We start from the raw sequence: 25,750 nt of genomic DNA, 5'->3' as shown, positions 1-25,750 counted from the left end.
TCTCTATCTCTCTCCCTTCCTCTCTGTACAAAATCAATAAAATATATTTAAAAAAAAAATAAAATGTAAACAACAGTGTTCAGATAAAGCATAATTTTAGGCTTTCTGTGGCCTATAAACTTTAGATTTGGCACTCTCTGGAAGGGCTCTATCTGACCCAGGGCGGTGTAATCACCGTGTGTCTCAGTACATGGGAGAGAGTAAGCAACCTAGGCAAGAGGCAAGCTTGTGCAGTGCTGAGTCTGTTTAGAAGTATTCATTTTTCCTTTTTTTCTTCTTTACATCTTATATTTATTTCTCACTTCCATTATTAAATTAATATATTATTGACTGAATCCAAAAGCATAAAGCATTGGAGGATTTTTAATTGTTTGTAAGGAGAGTACAAAGATTGTATAGTAATAACATTTTCTGTTTAAAAAATATATTTTATTGATATTTTACAGAGAGGAAGAGAGAGGGATAGAGAGTTAGAAACATCGATGAGAGAGAATCATCGATCAGCTGCCTCTTGCACACCCCCCACTCGGGGATGTGCCCGCAACCAAGGTACATGCCCCCGACCAGAATCGAACCTGGGACCCTTGATTCCGCAGGCTGACACTCTATCCACTGAGCCAAACTGGCTTGGACAGTAATAGCATTTTCAATTCTGTACAAGACACTATCCTAACACTATATGTTCACTGTCTTAATTTAATTCTTCCATTCACCCTATTAGACCATCCTCTTGTATATAAGGAAACAAATATAAGAGTTTTGATGTAGAGCTAGGAAAAGGTAGCAGCTCCATCCCACCCTGTATAATTAGATGTATTTGTCTACTGCCTCGTGAGCCTTTACCTTTTGTTAAAAACACAAAAACAAAAACATGACCAAAAGACAATTGATATGTCCTTACATGCCCAGAACATACCTTTTTCCTTATTGACTCTAATGAAACAACCACCTTACAAATGAATGCTGCTCTCTATCACAAACCTACCACATGTCATTTATTCATTAAATAAGTAACTCTGGTTCATCTACTTTTGAACCTGGATGAATACAGAAGTGGCCACAGGATACATGTAGGTCGATTTCTAAAACCAGGGATATCTAGTCTTCAACTGGCATAATTTTAGGATAACAATATGTTAAGGTCATTCAGAGAAGGTCCGGGGGCAGAGTTTTCAGCCCATGTGCCCATGACAATCACACATAGTAGAAAGCTGCCCTGTTAGCATCTCTCATGCACATTTTCAACAATGTTATAAACAGAACACGAGAGTCTGAATTTGGATGATGTCAAAAAATTGTAGTATTGTACCGTAATTCATGATCAAAAACCCATTTGGGTCTATCTGGGGCATAGAGAAGCCACCCTTTTGCCTTATCTAACAGTCTGGCCTGAAAGATATGCATATCACTATAAAACCTTATTGAGGGAACAAACATTGAGAGTTTGATATCCATGTATCACAGAGCATGAGTTTTAGAAAAGGGGAAATGGGCAATGGAGTGTGCCCATCACTGATCTCCAAGCCCCCTAGTCTGGAACATTAGGAGTTGGCCGAGCAACGGACACAGGAGGGGTGGCATTGGGGGTGGGGTGGAGGTATTCCATATGGCTCAGTTGAGAAAGGCACAGTGGGTTTGCTTCCACTGACAAGGTATAATCCTCATTTCAGAGTTTGCAGTCCTTCATGAATACATCACCACAATATGAGAAGGACTATCACCAAGGATCACTGAAGCCAATGCTGTGGTAGAAAACAACAGAAAAAACACTGGCTGAAGGATAACAGAGGTCAGAGAGACTAAAAATAACACAGAGGTAAGCAGTTGCTCTCAAAAGAAGGTAATACCCACCCTATTATGCAGACATCATGTACCTGGACCTAATCCCAGAGCCTAAGGGTCTGCATATCAAGTAGCACTTCTGCTCAAGGACACAGGCCTTGCATCAGCCATGTCAGTGGCCACCTTTGGAACCATGTCAAGGGCCACCTCTGTGAGGGACTCTGCCTCCTCCTTGCCTTCTTTACAGAAGAACCAAGAGCTTATATATGAGGCTGGCAGAGTGCTTCAGACCTGGGTTCCCCAGATGAAGGGCTTGGCACTGGTACTGCTGCCAGGATCTTCACCTGTCAGGTTGGAGATTGTGCTGGTGTTGGTACTGAGTTTCCTGCCAAGCTTGTGCTGTGACCTGGGGTCAGTATATTCCTCATCTTATGAAATAGTCATCCCCAAGGCTCTGACAGTTGAGGGAAGGCAAGACCCAGAGGAAGAAGCATCTTATGTGATATCTATGCAGGGCCAGAAACAGCTGATTCACCTGAAAGTGAAGACAGACTATTTTATCAAGAACTTTCCAGTCTTCAGCTACCACAATGGCATCCTGGGACAAGAAATGCCTTTCATCTCACATGACTGTCACTATGAAGGCTACATAGAAGGAGTCCCGGGTTCTTTTGTTTCTGTCAACACCTGTTCAGGCCTCAGGGGCATCCTGATTAAGGAGGGAAAATCCTATGGCATTGAGCCCATGGACTCTTCAAAACAGTTTGAGCATGTGTTGTACACCATGGCCCATCAAGCTCCAGTCTCCTGCAGTGTCACTTCCCAAGACAGCCCAGTGGTGTCTGCCAGCCGACAACAAGGGAGCAGGAAGCCTGGCGGTCTGCAGGAGCTGTCCTCCTTGTGGTCACTCACCAAGTACGTGGAGATGTTTGTTGTGGTCAACAACCAGCGGTTCCAAATGTGGGGCAGTAATGTCAATGAGACGGTCCAGAGAGTGATGGACATCATTGCCCTGGCCAACAGCTTCACTAGGGGGATAAACACACACGTGGTGCTGGCTGGGATGGAGATTTGGACCGAGGGGGACCTCATAGAGGTCCCAGTGGACCTGCAAGTTACACTGGGGAATTTCAACAGCTGGAGACAAGAGAAGCTCCTCCATCGTGTGAAGCATGATGTTGCCCACATGATTGTCGGACAGCATCCTGAGCACGGTATGGGACAGGCATTTCTCAGTGGTGCCTGTTCCCGTGGCTTTGCAGCAGCTGTTGAATCCTTCCCTCATGAAGATGCCCTCCTGTTTGCAGCGCTCATGGTCCATGAGCTTGGGCACAACTTGGGTATTGGGCACGACCACTCAGCCTGCATTTGTAAAGACAAACACCTCTGCCTCATGCGTGACAATATCACTAAAGAAAGTGGCTTCAGCAACTGTAGCTCTGACGATTTCTACCAGTTCCTCCAGGATCACAGAGGGGCCTGCCTATTTAACAACCCTCAGCGGCACAAAGGCCGCTTGCGTAGGGATTCCTACTGTGGAGATGGTGTGGTGGAGGGTGAGGAGCAGTGTGACTGTGGTTCTGCCTGTTTCACTGACCCGTGCTGTGACCAAACATGTAGCCTGAAGGGGAGTGCAGAATGTAGTGATGGACTCTGCTGCTTTGGTTGCCAATTGAGAAATAAGGGATTCGTGTGCCGTTCTGCTTCAGGAGACTGTGATCTCCCAGAGTATTGTGATGGCAGCTTTGCAGAGTGCCCCACAGACACCTATAAGCAAGATGGTACACCGTGCAGTAGACTGCACATCTGTATTGGGGGTCAATGCAGAAACCCTGATAATCAATGCATGGCTATGTATGGGAATGCTGCACGGTCTGCCCCAGAAAACTGTTACATTTTAATAAACAGCAAAGGGGACCGGTTTGGAAATTGTGGCCATATCACTTCGGCAATGCCAAGATACGTTAAGTGTTTTGATAATAATATATTTTGTGGGAAAATTATATGTACAAATATTAGACAGGTCCCATCCATCAAACCCCACCGCACACTGATCCAGATTCCTTATGAAGGTGACTTCTGCTGGAGCTTGGATGTCTATAACATTACTGATATCCCTGATGAGGGAGATGTGCACTCTGGCACTGCTTGTGCCCCAAACAAAGTCTGCATGGATTACTCCTGCACTGATCATGCTGTGCTCAAGTATGACTGCAAACCAGCAGAAATGTGCAATGGGAGAGGAGTCTGTAACAATTTAAGGCACTGCCACTGTGAGGCTGGCTATGCACCGCCCGACTGCCGAACCCCGGGAAGCGGGGGTAGTGTGGACAGTGGTTCTCCTGGCAAAACAGAGGATGAAAATCCAAGTGAGGATGAAGGGAACAGTTATAGTATTGCTCGTGGTAGTTTTGGCAGAGGTGGTGAGAATACACAGGAAAGCAAAAGGAAATCACCCATCCTTCTTCTTTTATTAATAATACTTCTTTTTCCTGTTGTTTACTTTTGCATTATTTTTCTTTTATCATATATCTTTGGTCTAATTATTGGTGTTGGTGTTAAAGGTGGGAAGGAATTAGAACATCACTCAGAACATTCCTCAACTGAGTCCTCAGAAGAAAATGAAGAATCAGTGGACTAAAAAAGAGAAAAAAGGCATTAAAGGATGAAAACCCAAAGAAAGAAAATGAGTAGTGATAGGGAGAAGTCTTCTATAGCAAGCACTTCATACACCTGGTGGAAGGAGGCTCAGTACAGCAAATGTGAAGTGGACATCAGCAGTAGAAGTGGCTCCGATGGGGATTGTAAAGACTATAGAAATGTACTAATGCAAAGGAGGGATTTTCTTCTGATTTTTACTAATTAATTATATATGCTTATGTAAAAGCACTTATAAAACATTTTACTATTAATATTTTTTCCATTTCATGAAACCATTTAAATAAACCTTTCTCATGGATCATTCCCATCAATTTCTCATCTTATTTGGAACAATTTCTGAATTACCAGCTTTTCAGACAACACCACCTTCTATCCTCTTTGTATGACATATATTTCTATGCCAGGTTTTTTCATTGCAGTCACAACCACACATTATATTATGAAGGTTGTTTATTTCACTTGTACTTCTATTTGAACTGGAGAAATTTACTCATTAAATAAAAAGATATTAAATTAAAAAGTAAATAACAGTGTTCACATAAAGCATCATATTAAGCTTTTTGTGGCCTGTAAACCTTAGATTTGGCACTCTCTGGAAGGGCTCTATCTGACCCAGGGCGGTGTAATCACCGTGTGTCTCAGTACATGGGAGAGAGTAAGCAACCTAGGCAAGAGGTAAGCTTGTGCAGTGCTGAGTCTGTTTAGAAGTATTCATTTTTCCTTTTTTCTGTTTCTACTTTTCTTATTATATTTATTTTTCATTCCCATTATTAAACTAATATATTATTGCCTGACAATCCAAAGGTACAGAGCATTGGAGAGTTGTTAATTATCTATAGGAGAGCACAAAGCATATAAAATAACATTATCAAATCTGTGCAGGACATTATTCTAAACACTTTTCATTCATTGTCTTTTTAAAAATAAATCTTATTTTTCAGATTATTACAGTTATTCCTCTCCTCCCCCCACCCCCCCATCTCCCCCACCAGTTCCTACCCCACCCCATACCCTTATCCCTAACTCTTCTTATCCATAGCTGTAAGATTTTTGTCTAATCTCTTCCTGCACTCTCAACACCCCCGCGGGGGGAAGGGGGGTTCCCCCCCACACACACACAAGAATTGTCAGTCTACTTCCTGAGTCTATTATATTCATCAGTTTATTCTTTTCATCAGATTTTTTATTCACTTGATTTTTAGATTCACTTGTTGATAGACATATTTGTTGTCACTTTGTTGTTCATAATTTTTTAACTTTACCTTTTTCTTCTTCCTCTTCTTAAAGAATACCATTCAGCATTTCAGATAATACTGGTTTGGTGGTGATGAACTTTAGCTTTTTCTTATCTGTGAAGCTCTTTATCTGACCTTCAATTCTAAATGATAGCTTTGCTGAGTAGAGTAATCTTGGTTGTTGGTTCTTGCCATTCATGACTTTGAATATTTCTTGCCACTCCCTTCTGGCCTGCATAGTTTCTATTGAGTAATCAGCTGACAGTCATAGTAAGTAACTGACTGTTTTTCTCTTGCTGCTTTTAAGATTCTCTCTGTCTTTTTGCCTTTGGCATTTTAATTATGATGTATCTTGGTGTGGTCCTCTTTGGATTCCTTTTGTTTGGGGTTCTCTGTACTTCCTGTACTTGTAAGTCTATTTCTTTCACCAGATAGGAAAAGTTTTCTGTCACTATTTCTTTCAATATGCCTTCAATATCCTGCTCTCTCTCTTCTACTGGAACCATCATAATTCATATGCTGATACGCTTGAAGTTGTCCCAGAGGCTCCTTATACTATTTTCATATTTTTGGACTCTTTTTTTTTTTGTTCTTCCAGTTGGGTGTTTTTTGCTTCTTTGTTATTTCAAATCTTTGACTTGAATCTTGAGATCCTCTAGTCTACTATTGAATTTCTGTATATTATTCTTTATTTTAGTCAGTGTATGCTTAATTTCTGACTGGTCCTTTTCCTTTTTTTTTTTTTTTGCCGGGGGGAGAGGGGAGGGGAGGCATTCTCATTAATATCTTTGAAGGTCTCACTAAGTTTCTCAGAGCTGTCTAGAAAAACTTTATAGCCATGGTTTTGAACTCTATATCCAGTAGTTTGCCTCCATTTCTTTCATTTGTGACATGTTTCTTTGTCTCTGCATTTTGGCTGCTTCCCTATGTTGATAGAGTGGCCTTTTGTGTTAGGTGTCCTATAGGGCCCAGTGGGTCGGCCTCCCCAGTCACCTGAGGTGGACACTCTTGGTGCACCCCTTTGTGAGCTGTTTGCACAGTCTTGTAGTTAATCCTTGGTTGCTATTGGTATCATAGGGGGAAATTGACCTCTAGGCCAATTGGCTGTAATGATCATCTGTGCCTACAGTGCAAGAGCTGCTGTGCAGGAGACACACTTATGGGGCAGGACTTGCTTCAGTGGGGCTTTGATGCTCAGTGAGTCTGTCTCTTGAGTGTGTCTCTTATGGATGTGAAGAGTTGTAATCTGGTATGGTCTCACTGTGACCACTGGGTCTGCTGGCTCTTGGATCTCCAAGGAGATGCAAGGTCAGCCACTGTCTGGGCCCCCACAGCTGGAGCTACAGAGACATCTGCAGATTCCTCCTCTTTCTATGGGGTTTGGAAGTGCCCAGATGATGCCCAATTGTGAAACAAAGGCTTTGGACCTTCTTTTGGAAGCTCTGGGGCTCTCTGACCCAGCTGCAGTTTGTTTTAGGCTAAAGAACAGGCCATTCACATGCAAAAGCCGATGCACACAGCTTGGGTGGAGTAGAAAATTGGGTGGGGCAGATTCTCTGGGAATCACCAGGGCGGAGCAAATAGCAATTGCTGCCAATCAGCCCTGAACCTGAGAAGTCTGGTTCTCTGTGTCCTACGCCCCCAGCCCCCGTGCAGGAACAATGATCACTGTGGGCCCCTCTAAGCGAAAGCCGCCCTCACATTCCTGTCCTGATGCCAAACAGTCCTGTTTCTCCCTGTATGTGCCTGGATCCCTCAGAGTCTCTCCCAGAACTGGAGTTCAGAGCAACCAGGCGCTTGTATCTCCTTCCCAATTAAAAGAGCAGCACATCCAGGTACCAGCACTTTCCGCTCCTCCGCTCCTCTTACCAGTTTCAATGTGTTTTCTTTGCCTCTCTAGTTGTGGAACTTCCACTCACCCAGCTTTGCTACAGTTACTAGTTATTCTGTTGTTTAGTTGTGGTTTTGATGTGGTTGTGAGAGGCAACAAGTATATGTGTTGACCTATGCAACCATCTTGGATTTCCTCACCCATTCACTGTATTCTTAAAAATATTTTTGTTTTATTGATTTCAGAGAGGAAGGGAAAGATAGAAACATAAATGGTGAGGGAGAGAACCAAGATGGCGGCCTAGGTAAGCACCTAAGCTGCTGCCTCGCACAACAATTTCAAAAATAACAACTAAAATCAGAACGGACTTCATCCAAAAACACAGGAAAGCTGGTGGAGTGAGAAATCTACAACTAGAAAGAAGGAGAGAGACTCACTCAGTGGTTTGGAAGCCACAAACCACTGAGGTAGGGAGACGCTCACGCTCAGAGAGGAAGTGCGGCTGAATGCCCGGCTGGTGGGAGGGGAAAGGAATTCCTGATTGCACTGAACCCTTTCCGACAGTACTGAATCCCAACCCCGGCCAAAACCCCGTGGACCCAGACTCATACGGGTGGAGTCCGGACTGTAGAGAAATGCACCCAGAGACTCAGAGACTGGGAGGTTGGGGGAGCAGGGAGCCACAGTGGGCAGGGTATACAGTAGCGCGCGAGTGAGTATGCGCAGAGGTCTGACCAGGGAGGTTGCCACTGCCTCTCCATAGCGGAAGGAGTCAGAAGCTTCAGACTACAGAGACCCATCCTAATTCCGGGTGAGCCCCTGGGGCACCCACGCTCTTGCACGGGGAATCTGGGACGGTCAGGCTGAAACTAAGGGGAGCAAGATACTGAAAACATATTTGAAGAAATAATATCGGAAAACTTCCCCCACCTGGTGAAAGAAATAGACTTACAAGTATAGGAAGCATACAGAACCCAAAACAAGAGGAATCCAAAGAGGACCACACCAAGACACATCATAATTAAAATGCCAAGGGCAAAAGACAAAAAGAAAATCTTACAAGTAGCAAGAGAAAAGCAGTTGGTTACCTATAAGGGAGCACCCATATGACTATCAGCTGATTTCTCAACAGAAACTATGCAGGCCAGAAGGGAGTGGCAAGAAATATTCAAAGTGAAGAATAGCGAATAGCGAGAACCTACAACCAAGATTACTGTATCCAGTAAAGTTATTCAGAATTAAAGGTCAGATAAAGAGCTTCACAGATAAGAAAAAGTTAAAGGAGTTCATTACCACCAAACCAGTATTAAATGAAATGCTGAAAGGTATTATTTAAGAAGAGGAAGAAGATCAAGTGACTTAAAAATCTGAGGAACAGAATAAACTGGTGAATATAATAGAATCAGGAGCAAAGAAAGGGAGTAGATTCATAATTATCAGGGGAAAGCCTTACAAATGGATGGTGCATTGTGTCATTATCAGTGAAAGTGTCCTTTCCCCATTCCATTCTGACATCATGGAAGGGCAAGTATGTATCTTGTTCAGTTCTGAGGGCCCCACTAATTGTAAGGGCTCAATAAATGTTGACCAAAGGAAGGATTTAACCAGAGCCAACCTTAGGATAGGATGCAATTCTGCTAAGTTTTACATTAAAAGATTGCAAACATTTTTAATAAAAAATTTTACATTTTGAATATTAGTTATGTTTAAAAACTTAATTTCAGAATAAAATTTTGATATTCAATTGGAAAATTTCTCATTGTTTTTTCAAAAGCAAGATCAGACTTCCACCAAGAATGTTTGCAAAATACTGACTCTTTAAAACTTTCTAAGAAAGATTCAATACCACTTTTGTTATTTAATTAATTATGGAAATCTTTCATGAGGTTGTGCTAGAGTGAAATAAATGCGGGTATGAAGTTCTTGAATCACTTTGTAACCGACAATGGCATGGTGGCTCTTCTCAGAGTTAGAAAATATCTTTTAAATTATTTAAAGAGAGAATATCAGAGGTGGATTAATAACTGACCATGTTTTGCAACATCATGCCTGTTTCATTGTTATAATACAGCTGGGCTCTCTCACATCCTTACTAACATACCCCAGACACCAGTTTTGTCCCCACAGTCTGGAATTCAGGAACTTTCATTGCTTCTCCCATTATCTAGAGTAGATTATGTAAACTTGCTATGGTATTAATGTGCTATGACAATTGGGTGGTCCTGTCCATTTCAACTATTGTCTCCTATGGCTTTTGAAAATAAGCATTTCCTCAGATCAGTATGTCTAACAGGAAGAATCTCTGTGCTCATTTCATACCATGGCCACTTCAGATTCTGGGTTTTTCATCATAGTCTTGCTCTTCCATATGCCTAATTTAGTTCAGCTCTCACAGCTCCAGTGAGGCTATTGAAATTGATCCAGCACAACATCCAATACTCTACTGAACGAAACATGGGTTCTCTTTGAGGATACTCATGGAGAGAACGTATTGGCGCATGGGGAAACTCAGTCTGAAACAGACCATCAAGGGGTTGTTTTCTACGGAACAGGGATATGTAAGCATTGTTGTGTTGAGTGAGATTTCTAATTGGAACTGTGAGAGTGAGAAATGTGTTTCTTTATTCATGGAACATGTTCTCAGAATATCAAATTCTGGAGATACTCATGCATTAGTGGGAAAATGGAAAGAAATCTTGTAGTAGATAGAAGGAATAAACTCTGAAATCACAAAATTTCTTCTAGAAATGCATCTGTCACATAATAATCATGAGGTGGGTAGTAGTGCAGACAATTTTACAGGAAAAATAGAAATTGAAAAATAGAAAGACAGAGTACAGAGCCAGGGAACAGAAGAAAAGGCTCTCCCAGGTGCTCTCCAGAGACCATTTATCCACTCAAATCCATTCTTCATAGTTCTGGAATAAATTAGGTCATTGTAGAACTAAAGAAAACCACATAAATATGCCAAACAAAGCAAAGGCTACCTGTAGAGTGCTTGGGAAGGCACATGTGCATTCTTTGCCAAAAAGGCAAGAGTGTTATCAATTTGACCTTCATTTCAGCCCAGGTGTCTGGTAGTGGGTTTTGATACGTAAATCCAGTCAAGCACCAGGAATGCTTGGGCCTACTCAGGAATGCAAGTAATCTTCTTTGTCTTGACTTTTGGTGAAACTTCCTGGTATTTGGGGGTATAAAATAAACACTCTGCGTCGGCTATGGGTCACTGTCTCTTCCTCAGAAGAGGGCAGTGGTCCCACCTGGTTCCCAGCTTTTTCCTTCTATCTCTGTGTCTTGTCTCTTTCTTTCATATTTCTCAATCCCCAGCTCCTCTACTCAAAGAACTGGATTATCTCTCTTTCCGTGCTGGATGTGGAAAAGAGACCCCACCAGCTATAAATTACCGTATTTTTCGGACCATAAGACGCACCGGACCATAAGACGCACCAGTTTTTAGAGAAGGGAAATGAAGAAAAAAAGATTCTGAAACAAATAGTGTCCTAAAATATTTTATGTGCATTAAAACCCAACATCACAGTCATAAACACATGTAATCAACCCTGTAAAGTAAACAGCAGCATTTGGAACCATTTTAGAGCCGGGCAAGCACAGAGACCACACAGAGCCGGGCAAGTAAAAAAACTTTTTTTTTACAGTATATGTGTAGGCTATATTTGGACCATAAGACACAGGGACTTTTCCTCCCCACTTCTGGGGGGAAAAAAGTGCGTCTTATGGTCTGAAAAATACGGTAATCTTTTGCTTTTAAAAATTACAATGGATCCCAGTTTTCAGGTAATTGGTGTGCCTTGATTTAACAAAAGCTCACAGACAAGAATGTCTTTATAGGAAATCTAGAACAGTTTCAACAAAATGATATCAGTATATCAACTCCTCCAACTACTGAGAGTCTACACTAAAGTATTCAAATTTTATATAATAAGGCACCTAAAATAAGAACCTGTTTTATTCATAAATTTTTCTAGAACAGATACAATTTTTATTGCTTTCTCTTGTCATGTTAGATGTTTTTATAAGCACTATAAATATATTAAAATGTTTTACAAAACAATTCTGGCCTAACAGAAAAGAAGAGTCACTCTCTCTCCTAAGTACTGTGAAAGCCCCTTTCTTCTCCTTGGATGTTAAGTGCATGAGTGCTGTGTATGCTTTGAGTTTTGTGTTTTTCCAGCCTAACAGATCCAAACAGGAAGAATTTCCTAGGAGCAAAAAAAGTAACCATTTTTAAAAGAAGAAAGCCACTTTTCTTCAGAGTGATGTGGCTTTCATAAAATCCCAGGTGTTACTTTCTGGCTGTTTGGCCTTACACATGGAACTTCACTTCCTGGGCCTGGGTTTTCTTTTTAGTGAAATGGCCACACAAAGGATATTCTCATAGAATGGGTGAGAGATTAAATTAGATAGCCTGTATATAGTCTGTAGTGCAGAACTGGGTATATAGTGGCTGTTCAAATAAATTCTGAGATCTAAAATCAAATGCAATGAATGGTGTAAGATTATGTTATTAATCATATTTTGTTTGGCTACGGTAAAATTAATTCAAAATCAAGTCACAATATTGAATTTCCTTTATACCTATAGCATTCTGACCTGCCATTTGGTCATTTGTAAACACATTCTATTTCTTCTACTAAATTGTAAATCTCAGGGGGGAAGGAGCAAGATTTGGTTAATGTGGCAATCACTGCCTTGGGCCCAGTTATGAGTAAGACTGGTAGGCATTTAATTATTTTACTCAGAGCCCGACTTAAGACTACCATGACTTTAAAATCATTCATTCTTTTTGGAAATAAAAGATTCTAACTTTCTCCCCTCTGACCATATCCTCAATCCTTATGTGTAAATGATTCAGGATAGCTCTTGCACAGATATCTAAGTGAACTGAGGGACTGATACATATTGCCACTTCTCATTCATTTATTCACTCATCCACCCACCCATTCATTCATTCCACCACTAATGAGTCTGTACCTATGAATTGTTCTAGTTCTATGGAAATAGTAGTAAACAGGACAAAATCTCTCTGATCCATTGTAAATTAAAAAACTAAAAACCTTCCCTGAGTAGTTTTGGAATAATGGGAGCTAAAACAGATTGAGGGATCACTCCAATCATGGTGTAAATAAGGAACAGGCAGGGGCAGAGCAATAGGCAAGTACAGAAAGAGAGACCTTCTGAAGTGTATCAAGCTGAATTCTGGAAGCTTTGGGAGAGTGGTTGAAGTGCTGGTGGTAAGAAGGGGTTGATCTGGGAATATGAGATTGACTAAAAGAATTTGTTGATGAAACAGATGTAAAGTGTAAGAGGATGGTAGTAAAGAAGGATGTCTCTCCAGTAGCTTTACCCTCAGCAACTGCATGAATACACTTGCTATTTACTGAGATGGGAATGCATGTGGAAAGAGCAGAGGTTGAACATGTTCAGTTTGAGGTGCCTGTTAAACACCCAAGTTGGCTCCTCAGCTATGCAGCATGATGATTGTGTCTGGAATTAGGAGAGAAGTCAGCTAGAGATGTATATTTGAGAGTTGTCACCTTATAGATGACATTCCAAGCCAGAATGGGGTGAGGACTTAGTTTGATAGCATTCCATGTGTAGATGTTGAAGGGATGAGAAGCATTCAGGAAAGAAGTGGGTGACAGAGTGGCCAGTTTGGCTGGAGTACCAAGAGAGTGTTGTCTTGAAAACCAAGAGAATAAAGTGTTTCTAGATTTATACACTGCAAATCCTCTCCATCCACAGATTCTCTTGACTCTATCTTCCAAATATATACAGAATGTGACCTCTGTTCACTACCACCAAGTCTCCAATGCACTGCATGCACATTGTGACTTAACTTTTCAAAGGATTTGAAAAGTTAAGTCAGCCGGGACCGGTTTGGCTCAGTGGATAAAGCGTCGGCCTGCGGACTAAAAGGTCCCGGGTTCGATTCCGGTCAAGGGCATGTACCTTGGTTGCTGGCACATCCCCAGTAGGGGGTGCGCAAGAGGCAGCTGATCGATGATTCTCTCTCATCGATGTTTCTAACTCTCTATCCCTCTCTCTTCCTCTCTGTGAAAAATCAATAAAATATATTAAAAAAGAAAAAAAAGAAAAACTTTAAAAAAAAAAAAAAAAAAAAAGAAAAGTTAAGTCAGAACATATCCATTATCTGTTCAATGTTGCTGATAGCTCCACAAGGGGAGGAGTGTGTGTTGATCATTTGATCTTACAGAAGAGAGTTACTCATTGGCAACCCAGAATGGAGCTGTTTAGACGGATGGTAGGGAAGAAATCTCATTCTAGTGGAGTCAGAATATAAAGGATAAGTCAAAACACATTTCTAAAGGTGTTCAACCTCATGAGTATTCAGAGGAAAGGAGATTATGTAGCCACAAGTGCATATCACACTATGCAACCACAAAATCCTATGTAATAAAAGAACAATATTCAAATTAACCACCTCCATTACATCCACAAGCCAATCAGGAGCAAGTATGCAAATTAATCCAACCAAGATGGCTATGGCCACAGAGAGCAGGAGGGAGGTTTGGGTTTCCCTGGTGATGGAGCAAGAGGATTTGTGATTGGCAATGGCACATGGGAGACTTCTATGGAGTCAAAACTATTGATTACATGATCAGAGTTGTACTTACACAGCTTTCTCTCTCCTCTCTTGCTCTCTCCAATATTAATAAAATTAACCCTCTTTACCATTTCTAAGTGTACAGTTCAGTGGCATTAAGTACATTTACATTGTTATGCAACCATCATCAACTCCACTTCCAGAACTTTTTCATCATCTCAAACTGAAACTGTCTTCATTAACTAGTCCTATTACTCCTTTCCCAGCTCCTGTAATCTCCACTTCACTATCTGTCTCTATGAACTTGACTACTTGAGGAACCTCATATAATTTAAGTCATAACACGTGTCCTTTTTTGTGTGACTACCTGTTCTCTTTCAAATAATTTACTGAAAAAATATATTTATGTTTTATTCACATTTTGTGACTGTGCTATGATACAATATCTAAATTTCAGAAATGGAAAAAGTAGTGGTGCAAACTGGAACAGAATGTATATATATTTTCAAAGATTTTCATTATATATGAATCAGAAATTTTAAATGGTGATTGGCAAGTGACGTGGGCTGAGAGTGATGGTTTGATAAAGATGAAAAATTACTGCATATAATGATAATGGATCCAGCTGTTGAAATTCCCCAGTGTAACTTGCAGGTCCACTAGGACCTCTATGAGGTTGCCCTCGGTCCAAATCTCCATCCCAGACAGCACCACCTGTGTGTTTATCCCCCTAGTGAAGCTGTTGGCCAGGGCAATGATGTCCATCAATCTCTGGACCGTCTCATTGACGTTACTGCCCCACATTTGGAACCGCTGGTTGTTGACCACAACAAACATCTCCACGTACTTGGTGAGTGACCACAAGTAGGACAGCTCCTTTAGACCATTAGGCTTCCTGCTCCCTTTCTAACAGTCTGGCCTAAGAGATGTGTTTAACAACATAAAGCCTCATTGAGGGAACAAGAAAATCTTGAGTATAAAGCCCATGTGTTACAGAGCAAGTTTTAGAAGAGGCAAATTGGGAAATGAAGGGTGCCCACCAATGATCTTCAAGCCCCTGGTCTAGAACATTAGGAGTTGCTCAGCAACCGACACAGGAGTAGTGTGTGTGTCGGGGGAGTGTTCCGTGTGGCACAGTTGAAGAAGACCTGGAGGTTTTGTTTCCTCTCTCAGGGTACAATCTTGCAGTCCTTTTTATTATAACACACTATCAAAAGGACTGTAGCCAAGGTTCACTGGATCTAATCCCAGTGCCTAATGCTCTGCATGCCAAGGAGCACTTCTGCTCATGGACACAAGCCCTGCATCAGCTGACTCATTAGGGCTATGTCAGTGGCCTTTGTGAGGGACTCTACCTCCTCCTTGCCTTCTCTACAGAAGAATCAAGAGGTTATATATGAGGCTAGCAGAGTGCTTCAGACCTGGGCTGCCCAGATTAAGGGCTTGATGCTGGCACTGGTGCCAGGATGTTCACGTTTCAGGTTAGGGATTGTGCTGGTGTTGGTACTGAGTTTCCTGCCAAACCTGTGCTGTGACCTGGGGTTAGTATATTCCTCATCCTATGAAATAGTCATCCCCAAGGCTCTGACAGTTGAGGGAAGGCAAGACCCAGAGGAAGAGGCATCTTATGTGATATCTATGCAGGGCAAGAAACAGCCGATTCATCTGAAAGTGAAGACAGACTATTTTATCAAGAACTTTCCAGTCTTCAGCTACCACAATGGCATCCTGGGACAAGAAATGCCTTTCATCTCACATGACTGTCACTATGAAGGCTACATAGAAGGAGTCCCGGGTTCTTTTGTTTCTGTCAACACCTGTTCAGGCCTCAGGGGCATCCTGATTAAGGAGGGAAAATCCTATGGCATTGAGCCCATGGACTCTTCAAAACAGTTTGAGCATGTGTTGTACACCATGGCCCATCAAGCTCCAGTCTCCTGCAGTGTCACTTCCCAAGACAGCCCAGTGGTGTCTGCCAGCCGACAACAAGGGAGCAGGAAGCCTGGCGGTCTGCAGGAGCTGTCCTCCTTGTGGTCACTCACCAAGTACGTGGAGATGTTTGTTGTGGTCAACAACCAGCGGTTCCAAATGTGGGGCAGTAATGTCAATGAGACGGTCCAGAGAGTGATGGACATCATTGCCCTGGCCAACAGCTTCACTAGGGGGATAAACACACACGTGGTGCTGGCTGGGATGGAGATTTGGACCGAGGGGGACCTCATAGAGGTCCCAGTGGACCTGCAAGTTACACTGGGGAATTTCAACAGCTGGAGACAAGAGAAGCTCCTCCATCGTGTGAAGCATGATGTTGCCCACATGATTGTCGGACAGCATCCTGAGCACGGTATGGGACAGGCATTTCTCAGTGGTGCCTGTTCCCGTGGCTTTGCAGCAGCTGTTGAATCCTTCCCTCATGAAGATGCCCTCCTGTTTGCAGCGCTCATGGTCCATGAGCTTGGGCACAACTTGGGTATTGGGCACGACCACTCAGCCTGCATTTGTAAAGACAAACACCTCTGCCTCATGCGTGACAATATCACTAAAGAAAGTGGCTTCAGCAACTGTAGCTCTGACGACTTCTACCAGTTCCTCCAGGATCACAGAGGGGCCTGCCTATTTAACAACCCTCAGCGGCACAAAGGCCGCTTGCGAAGGGATTCCTACTGTGGAGATGGTGTGGTGGAGGGTGAGGAGCAGTGTGACTGTGGTTCTGCCTGTTACACTGACCCGTGCTGTGACCAAACATGTAGCCTGAAGGGGAGTGCAGAATGTAGTGATGGACTCTGCTGCTTTGGTTGCCAATTGAGAAATAAGGGATTCGTGTGCCGTTCTGCTTCAGGAGACTGTGACCTCCCAGAGTATTGTGATGGCAGCTCTGCAGAGTGCCCCACAGACACCTATAAGCAAGATGGTACACCGTGCGATAGACTGCACTACTGTGTTGGGGGTCTATGTAGAAACCCTGATAATCAATGCATGGCTATGTACGGGGACACTGCACGGTCTGCCCCAGAAAACTGTTACATTTCAATAAACAGCAAAGGGGACCGGTTTGGAAACTGTGGCTGTCCCACATCAGCAATGCCAAGATATGTTAAGTGTTTTGATGATAATATATTTTGTGGGAAAATTATATGTACAAATATTAGACAGGTCCCATCCATCAAACCCCATCACACACTGATCCAAATTCCTTATGAAGGTGACTTCTGCTGGAGCTTGGATGTCTATAACATTACTGATATCCCTGATGAGGGAGATGTGCACTCTGGCACTGCTTGTGCCCCAAACAAAGTCTGCATGGATTACTCCTGCACTGATCATGCTGTGCTCAAGTATGACTGCAAACCAGCAGAAATGTGCAATGGGAGAGGAGTCTGTAACAATTTAAGGCACTGCCACTGTGAGGCTGGCTATGCACCGCCCGACTGCCGAACGCCAGGAAGTGGGGGCAGTGTGGACAGTGGTTCTCCTGGCAAAACAGAGGATGAAAATCCAAGTGAGGATGAAGGGAACAGTTATAATGTTGCTCGTGGTAGTTTTGGCAGAGGAGAGAATAGGGAAGAAAGCAAGACCATAGGAAAGTTAGAGTACATATTCCCCTTGCTTCTTTTAGCAATATTTTTATGTCTAATTATAGGTGTCTGTTTTGAGGCTAGAAATGATTTTTCACAGTGCTCACAAGAGGCCCCAGAAAAAAGTGAAGAAGTAGTTGAACAAGAAGAGGAGAATGTCATAGGAGAGCAAACCCCAAAGACAGAAAATGAGTAGTGATAGGAACAAGTTTTCTGTAACAAACAGTTCATATACTTGGTCAGAAGGAGGCTCATTAGAACAAATCTGAAGTGGGTTTTGAGAGTGGCAGTGGCTCTGATTGGAACTCTAAAGACTGCAGAAATATACTAATGTGGGCGGAGTAATTTTATTCTTCTTTTAGTAATTAATTATATATGCATATAAAAAGCATTTAGAAAACATTTTTACATTTTATAAAACCATTTAAATAAACTTTTCTTATGAATAATTCCTGTAATGTATTATCTTAGTAAAGCCAATTTTTGAGTTGCCAGCTTTTCAGAGAATGCCACCTTCTATCCTCTTTGTTAGACATATATATCTGCGCTATGTTTTTCATCCCAAACATAAATTTACATTATATTAGAAAGGTTGTTTGATTTGTTGCTCTATTTGAACTGGAGAAGTATACTCATGAAATAAAAAGATTTTAAATTAAAAAGTAAATAACAGTGTTCACATAAGGCATGATTTTAGGCTTTCTGTGGCCTATAAACTTTAGATTTGGCACTCTCTGGAAGGGCTCTATCTGACCCAGGGCGGTGTGATCACCCTGTGTCTAAGTACATGGGAGAGAGTAAGCAACCTAGGCAAAAGGCAAGCTTGTGCAGTGCTGAGTCTGGTTGGAAGTATTCATTTTTCCTTTTTCTTCTTCTTTACATTTTATATTTCTCATTTCCATTATTAAGTTATTATATTATTCCTACAACCCACAGGTACAAAGCTTTGGAGGATTGTTAATTGTTTATAGGAAAGCACAAAGCCTGTAAAATAATAACATTATCAAGTCTGCCAAGGCTATTCTAAAAACTTTACTAGTGTGTTCATTGTCTTAATTTAACTTTCCCATTCACTATATTAGACCATTTTCTTCCACATGAGGAAATAAAGAGTTTTGCTCTAGAGCTGGTAAAAGGTGGAGCTTGCATCCCATTCTAGCTATAAATGATTGTACCTTCTCTACTGCCTCATGAGCCTTTTCCTTTAGTAAAAAAAAAAAAAAAAAAAAAAAAAAAAAAAAAGTGACCAAGACATCTGACTTATTCAGAACATGGCTTTTCCCTCATTGACTTTAATGAAACAAAAGCCTTAAAAATGGATGCTGCTCTCTATTATGAACCTATCACATTGTGTAGTCATTATTGGTGAAAGTGTCCTTTCCCCATTACATTCTGACATAATGGAGGGGCAGGTTTGTATCTTGTTCAGCTCTGAGGGCCCCATTGGTTATAAGTGCTCAGTAAATATTGACCAAGGGGAAGATTTAACCAGAGCCAACTAGAATGCAATTTTGCTAAAGTTTTACATTAAAAGGTTGCAAAAATTTTATACAAAATTTTACATTTTTAACTTGTTATATTTAAAAACTTAATTTCAAAATAGAATCTTGGTATTCCGATGGGCAAATTTCTCACTGAGATGTTTTGTCAAAAGCAAGATCAGATTATCATCAAGAAGGTTTGCAATATGCTGACTCTAAAAAATTAATACTACTCCACCCTGGACATTAAGATTTACATATTTTTGAACTATGGAAGAATTTTAAGAAAGACCCAATACCATTTTTGTTATTTAATAAAATTATGGAAGTCCTACATGAAGTTGCGCTAGAGTGAAATAAATGAGGATATGAAGTTCTTGAATCAATTTGTTACAGTATCTTTTCATAGTTAGAAAACATGTTTAAATTTATGTAAGAAGAGAACATCAAAGGTGGAATCAGAGAAAACCAAGATGGCGGCATATGTAACCGCCTAACTGTAGCCTCACACAACAATTTCAAAAAATACAACTAAAATATAAAGTGGACATTATCCAGAACTACAGGAAAGTTGACTGACTGGAAATTCTACAATGAGAAGGAAATAGAAAACCAGAAGGAAAATCAGAGGAGCTGTAAAAGCCTAAGGTACAGAGACATGGAGCCAGAGAGGAGGGGTGGCTGAGTGCCTAGCTGGCGTTCCCTAGCTGGAAGCAGATAAAAGCTCCGGACTGTGCTGAGCCCCAGTTCCGATTGCACTGAACCCCAGTTGTAGGCCAGACCCTGGGGACTCAGGCTCATATGAAGGGAGTCTGGGCTGTTAGGTGGCAACTCAGGGGAGTGGCTACTAATTTACACATCTGGCAGTTCCCCAGAAAAAGCCTCTTTCACAGGAAATGGCTTGCTATAAAACCATAGTAAAAAACAAAACAAAACAAAAAATGGCACGCCCTGACTGGTTTGGTTCAGTGGATAGAGTGTTGGCCTGTGGAATCAAGGGTCCCAGGTTCGATTCTGGTCAAGGGCATGTACCTTGGTTGCGGGCACATCCCCAGTGGAGGGTGTGCACGAGGCAGCTGATCAATGTTTCTCTCTCATCGATGTTTCTAGCTCTCTATCACTCTTCCTTCTTCTCTGTAAAAAAATCAATAAAATATATATATATTTAAAAACAGGCACAAATTTCCTGGCATTGGATTTGGAAAAGATTTCTCACATATGACACCAAAAGCACAGGCAAAATAGACAAAATGGAGTCCATGAAAGAAAATCGTGGGTCAAAAACCACTATGAACAGAGTAAAAAGGTAACACAAAGAATGAAAGAAAATATTTGAAAATCAAATAGCAGGGAAGAGATTAATTTCCAGAATATACAGAGAACTGCTAAGCCTCAACAAAAGAAAAACCAACAACCTGATTCAGAAAATGAGCAAAGGACTCAAATGAATATTCCTTCAATAAAGATACGCAAATGGCCAATAAGCACAGGAAAAGATACTCAACAGCACTGATCTTTGGAGAATGCAAATCAAAACTACAATGAGGTATCACCTCACACCTTATAAAAGAAAACCACAAACCAGTAAATAACAAGTGTTGGATAGCATATGAAGAATATGGAAGCTCTTGTGTACTGTTGGTAGGAATGTAAAATGGCACAGCCTCTGTGGAATACAATATGACAGTTCATCAAAAAATTAAAACTAGAATTACCATATGGTCTGGCTATATAATTTCTGTGTATATACCCAAAAGAATCTAAAGTAGGGGCTTGAAATTATATTTTTATGTCCATGTTCATAGCAGCATTATTTACAACAGCTAAAATAAAAGCAATGTAAGTGTCCATTGAAAAACAAATGGATGAATAAAGTATCCCTTGACAAATGAGTGGAAGGAGCAAAGTATGGTATGTACATACACGGGAATGTTTTCACCTCTTAAAGGAAAGGAAATTTTGCAATATGTAACAACATGAATGAACCTTGAGGACACTGTGCTAAGTGAAATCAGCCAGTCATAGAAAGACCGATACTATATGATGCCACTGTATGAGGTACTCAGAGTAGTCAAAATTATAGAGACAGATGTACAATGGCAGCTGCTAGGGCAGGGGAGAAGGATGCAACAGGGATTTATAGATTAATGAATACAGAGTTTGAGTTTTACAAGAAGAGTCTGAAGATGACTACTGGTGACGGTAGCACAACATTATGTACTTAATACTGCTCATTAAGGGTAGACTTAAAAATAGATGAGATATAACTTTTGTATCTTATATAAATTTATTTAATACAATAAAGTAAATTGGAAGAAAAAATGAAATACTTCTTGCTCTGGCCAGGTTACGCAATTTGTTGAAACATCATCCCTTATACCAAAACGGTTCCAGGTTTGATTTCCAGTCAGAGAACATATCCAGGTTGCAAGTTTGATACCTGATTGGGGCACATATAGGAGGCAAAAGATTGATGTTTTTCTCTGACATTCATGTTTCCTCCTGTCTGTTCCTCTCTCTCTCAAATCAATAAAAACATAATGTCAAGTGAGGAATTTTTTAATAAGTGAAATACTTCTCCACTGTAAGAGACACTGTCAAGAAAGTAAAAACATAGCCCACAGAATGAGAAAAAAAATATTTGCAACTCATATCTTATAGGAACTAGTAGCCAGAAAATATTAATGAATCTTAAAATGAACAAGAAAAAGACGCCCGGTTTTCTAAGGGCAAAGGATGTATATAGACCACATGTGTCAAACACAAGGCCCGCGGGCCAAATCCAGCCCGCCAGGCCTTGCAATGTGGCCCGCACCGCGCTGTCATCACTGCACTCCGCTGTCAGTTTATGACATTGTCAGTTTATGACTGTTCAGTAAACCATTCGACCTGCGATTTAGGCTGGATTTTAGATTTTGGCCCCTTCTCTGATTGAGTTCGACACCCCTAATATAGACATTTCTACAAAGAATGTATAAGTGACCAAAAATAATATGAGAAAGTATGTCACATTAGGGAATTGCAGATCAAAACTACAATGAGATACCACTTCAAGTACATTAGAATGGCTATAATTTAAAAAATAGGCTAACGAATATCAGTTATGATGAGGAGAAATTAGAATCCTTCCTCACTGCTGGCAGGAATATGAAATTGTGCAGCTTCTTTGGAAATAGTTGGGCAATTACTGAAGAGGATAAACATAGAGTTCTCACATGACTAAACAATTCCACTCCTAAGTATGTACCTAAGAGAAATGCAAATATATGTCCATGCAAAAACTTGTACTCAAATGTCCATTGCAATATTATTCACAATAGTCCCAAAATAGAAACAACCAAAATTTTAATCAGCTGATATATCTAATAAAAAATGTGGTATATGCACACAAAAATAACATTATTTGGCCAAAAAAAGGGAATCTTTGACATAATCTACCACATGGCTGATTCTTGGAAACATTATGCTAGGTGAAATAAGCCAGTCATAGAAAATTACCACATGTAGCATTCCACTACTATGAAGTGTCCAAAATAAACAAAATCATTGAGCTAGAGAGCAGAGTAGTGCTAGCCATGAGCTGTGGGGAGGGGAGGATAGGGAGTGACTGCTAATAGATACTAGAGTTTTCCTTGGAGGTGAGAAAATGTTCTAAAATTGATTTGATGAAAGACATAACTTTCTGAATACAGTACAAACTACCGACATGTACACATTTAAGGATAAATTTTAAGGTATTTGAATTACACTGAGTGGCCAGATTATTATGATCTATGAATGCATAATAATCTGGCCACTCAGTGTGTGTGTGTGTGTGTGTGTATAATTCGTGCATGGATGGGGTCCAGCCACCCTGGCTAGGGGGAGGGGACATGGGCAGTTGGCTGGCCTGCCTGCTGGTCGAATTATTGGTAGAAGGGACAATTTTCATATTAGCCTTTTATTATATAGGATATACACTGAGTGGCCAATTATGCATTCAGAGATCATAATAATCTGGCCACTCATTGTATATCTCAATAAGGATGTGATTAAAAAGCAAATAAAATAAAATTACAAAATTCTGCAGTGCATGTTTAAGAAGCAAATTGAGAAAGAAAAGTGAAAAAGTAGATATCATAAAAGAAAGGGTCATAATTATCTCTGAAGCAGGAAGACTTGTAATTGGCAATAGCACATGGGTAACTTCAATGAAGTTAAAAACTGTTCGTTACATGATTAGAGTTGTACTTACCCTTGTAGCCGGAAAATACGGTAAACAGCACGCTCTCGCGCGCTCTCTCTCTCTCTCTCAAATATTCATAATATAAAATTAACCCTCTTTACTATTTCTAAGTGTATAGTTCAGTGGAATTAAGTACATTTACATTGTAGTGCAACCATCAACATCCACTTCCAGAACTTTTTCATCATCTCAAACTGAAACTGTCTTCATTAGCCAGTCTTTTTTTTTTTTTTTTAATATATTTTTATTGATTTTTTACAGAGAGGAAGGGAGAGAGATAGAGAGCTAGAAACATCGAAAGAGAAACATCGACCAGCTGCCTCTTGCACACCCCCTACTGGGGATGTGCCCACAACCAATGTACATGCCCCTGACCGGAATCCAACCTGGGACCATACAGTCCACAGACCAACGCTCTACCACTGAGCCAAACAGGTTTCGGCATTCATTAGCCAGTCTTGTTACTATTTCCCCAGCTCTTATAACCTTCACTTCACTTTCTGAATCTATGAACTTGACTACTTGAGGAACCTCATAGAAATTAAGTCATAACATACGTCCTTTTGTGTGTGATTGAGTTGTTGTCTTCTAAATAATCTACTGAAAAATATATTTATGTTTTATTCATATTTTGTGACTGTGATATAATTCAAAGGTTAAATGTCAGAAAAATAAATAAGTATAAATGAAATATATTGATATATACAAAATATATTTCCAAAGAGTTTCATTATATATGAAACAGAGAGATTTTAGATGGTAAGTGGAGAATAATGTGGGCTGTGAGTGGTAGTTTGATAAAGATGAAACATTACCTCATATAATGAGACTGGATCCAATGGAAAAACAGATGTTTCAGAAATAAAAGACAGAAGGGATAATTGGAAAAGTGAAGTCATGAGAAATTGAAAGGGAAGTAGACCCTACATACAAGTAGGAAGATTAGCCTTAGATTGGAGTATGGACAATTTATCCACCAGAGTTGGAGAAAAACTTAGATGCAAGCAACTCAAGTGGTGTCTCCAAGTGAAAGTACTCTTTATTGCTTTTATTTTTCTCAATAAAATATGAGGCACAAAGACATTAGGAAAGTGAACTGACCAGCAAAATGTAGGAAGAGAGAGATACATTTTGAGGTCATGAATGTGTTGTGGGTTTTTCTATAGATTCTTTCTTTCTTTCTTTCTTTCTTTCTTTCTTTCTTTCTTTTTTTAACAGAGTGTTACATTTTTTTATTCACTGATAAACTGAAAATCCATTTCTAGATGTTTCTCTTGGTACACTTCATATGTTTTATTAGTAAGCAAAGGCCTATATAAGGTGCCTTCACCTAGTCCTCAGATTCAGACCCATCTTCATCTTGACTAATCTGGAAGTAACGAAGTTCATACGACACGAAGCCAATCACGAAGACTATTCTTCTTGAGGTATTTCAAATATCTTTTAGAGAATTGTTTCTCAGAAACAACTGTGATTTTATTCTTGAAGCGTTCAATGTGAACAACATTCCCAAGATTTCCAGTCTTCCCATTGACTTTAACCTTCCGTAGAAACTGTATGGACAATTTATCCACCAGAGTTGGAGAAAAACTTAGTTGCAAGCAACTCAAGTGGTGTCTCCAAGTGAAAGTACTCTTTATTGCTTTTATTTTTCTCAATAAAATATGAGGCACTAGGGAAGGTACCAAAATTTGCAGCATCAAAAATGCCATCTTCTACTGGATAAGGTCCAAATCAAACTTCCAGGTTGTCCTCTTAGGCTTCTTGGCTTTTATTCGTTCCCTTCATTAGAAGATTTCAAGGAGTCCTATTTTTACAACTGGGAAGGATTAAGAGGATCCAAGTGAAAGCTAGAAACACCCACCCTGGTGTTTGAACCTCTAACGGAGCACACTGGACGTCCGATTTCAAATTACCAGGCACCTTTGCTTCCAGGACAGGCGCCACCCTACCACTGCCATCCCCAGTGCGGACGGGGACCAGCGCTCCGCCAGGTCAGAGCTCACCTACATTCATTCTCAGGGCAGGTGTGAAGAGAGCACAAACAAATAACTACATGACAGCACCCTTACTTGGGAATCATTTATTCATTCAATAAGTAATTCTAGTTCATCTACTTTTTAACCTAGGCATATAAAGATTAAACAGAAGTGGACACTGGTCACTTTCAAACAAAGAGTATACCTAGACTTCAACTGGCATAATTTTATGGTACCAATATGTCTGGGTCATCAGAGAAGGGCCTGGAGATACCAGTCAATATGCCCATGAAAATCACACAAAAGTGAAGGCTGCTCTGTCAGCATCTCCCATACACATTTTTGGCAGCGTTATAAACAGAACTTGAGCCGAGACTGGTTTGGCTCAATGGATA

The 25,750-nt window shown here is 40.6% G+C and overlaps 4 protein-coding genes across 6 annotated transcripts in view; 3 read left to right on the top strand and 1 right to left on the bottom strand.

The window, feature by feature from the left end:
* The window catches only part of TMEM116 (transmembrane protein 116), a 131,453-nt gene that overhangs the window by 61,085 nt on the left and 44,618 nt on the right, over window positions 1-25,750 (bottom strand). Inside the window, exon 11 of one of the 3 annotated variants that reach the window (XM_084868194.1) lies at window positions 1,639-1,742. The exons of 1 other annotated variant lie outside the window; for it this stretch is intronic. In XM_084868194.1, coding sequence (XP_084724320.1) covers window positions 1,728-1,742 — 15 coding nt within the window. In that variant the 3' untranslated portion in view covers window positions 1,639-1,727. Of the gene's footprint in view, window positions 1-1,638; window positions 1,743-22,274; window positions 22,399-25,750 lie in introns of those variants that run through there. One more of the 3 variants, XM_084868195.1, reaches the window with a different exon arrangement.
* Window positions 1-25,750, top strand: part of ACAD10 (acyl-CoA dehydrogenase family member 10) — a 151,688-nt gene that overhangs the window by 125,866 nt on the left and 72 nt on the right. The window lies entirely within an intron of this gene.
* Window positions 1,773-4,361, top strand: LOC311613956 (disintegrin and metalloproteinase domain-containing protein 1a-like; the record flags this gene model as incomplete). The annotated part of the gene is made up of 2 exons (XM_084868449.1): window positions 1,773-4,276; window positions 4,347-4,361. The coding sequence occupies exons 1-2, from the start codon at window positions 1,952-1,954 to the stop codon at window positions 4,359-4,361; spliced, it is 2,340 nt and encodes a 779-aa protein (XP_084724575.1). The 5' UTR covers window positions 1,773-1,951.
* LOC311613955 (disintegrin and metalloproteinase domain-containing protein 1a-like) lies at window positions 15,422-17,866 on the top strand (the record flags this gene model as incomplete). Its single annotated transcript, XM_084868448.1, has 1 exon — window positions 15,422-17,866. One exon carries the CDS (start codon window positions 15,422-15,424, stop codon window positions 17,864-17,866), a length of 2,445 nt encoding a protein of 814 aa, XP_084724574.1.

The sequence above is a fragment of the Pipistrellus hanaki genome, assembly GCF_964339955.1.
Source record: "Pipistrellus hanaki genome assembly, chromosome: 19".
In the NCBI taxonomy this organism is placed as follows: Eukaryota; Metazoa; Chordata; class Mammalia; order Chiroptera; family Vespertilionidae; genus Pipistrellus; species Pipistrellus hanaki.
Note: the sequence above shows the minus strand (reverse complement) of the source record. Positions and strands in the feature narration are given on the sequence as shown.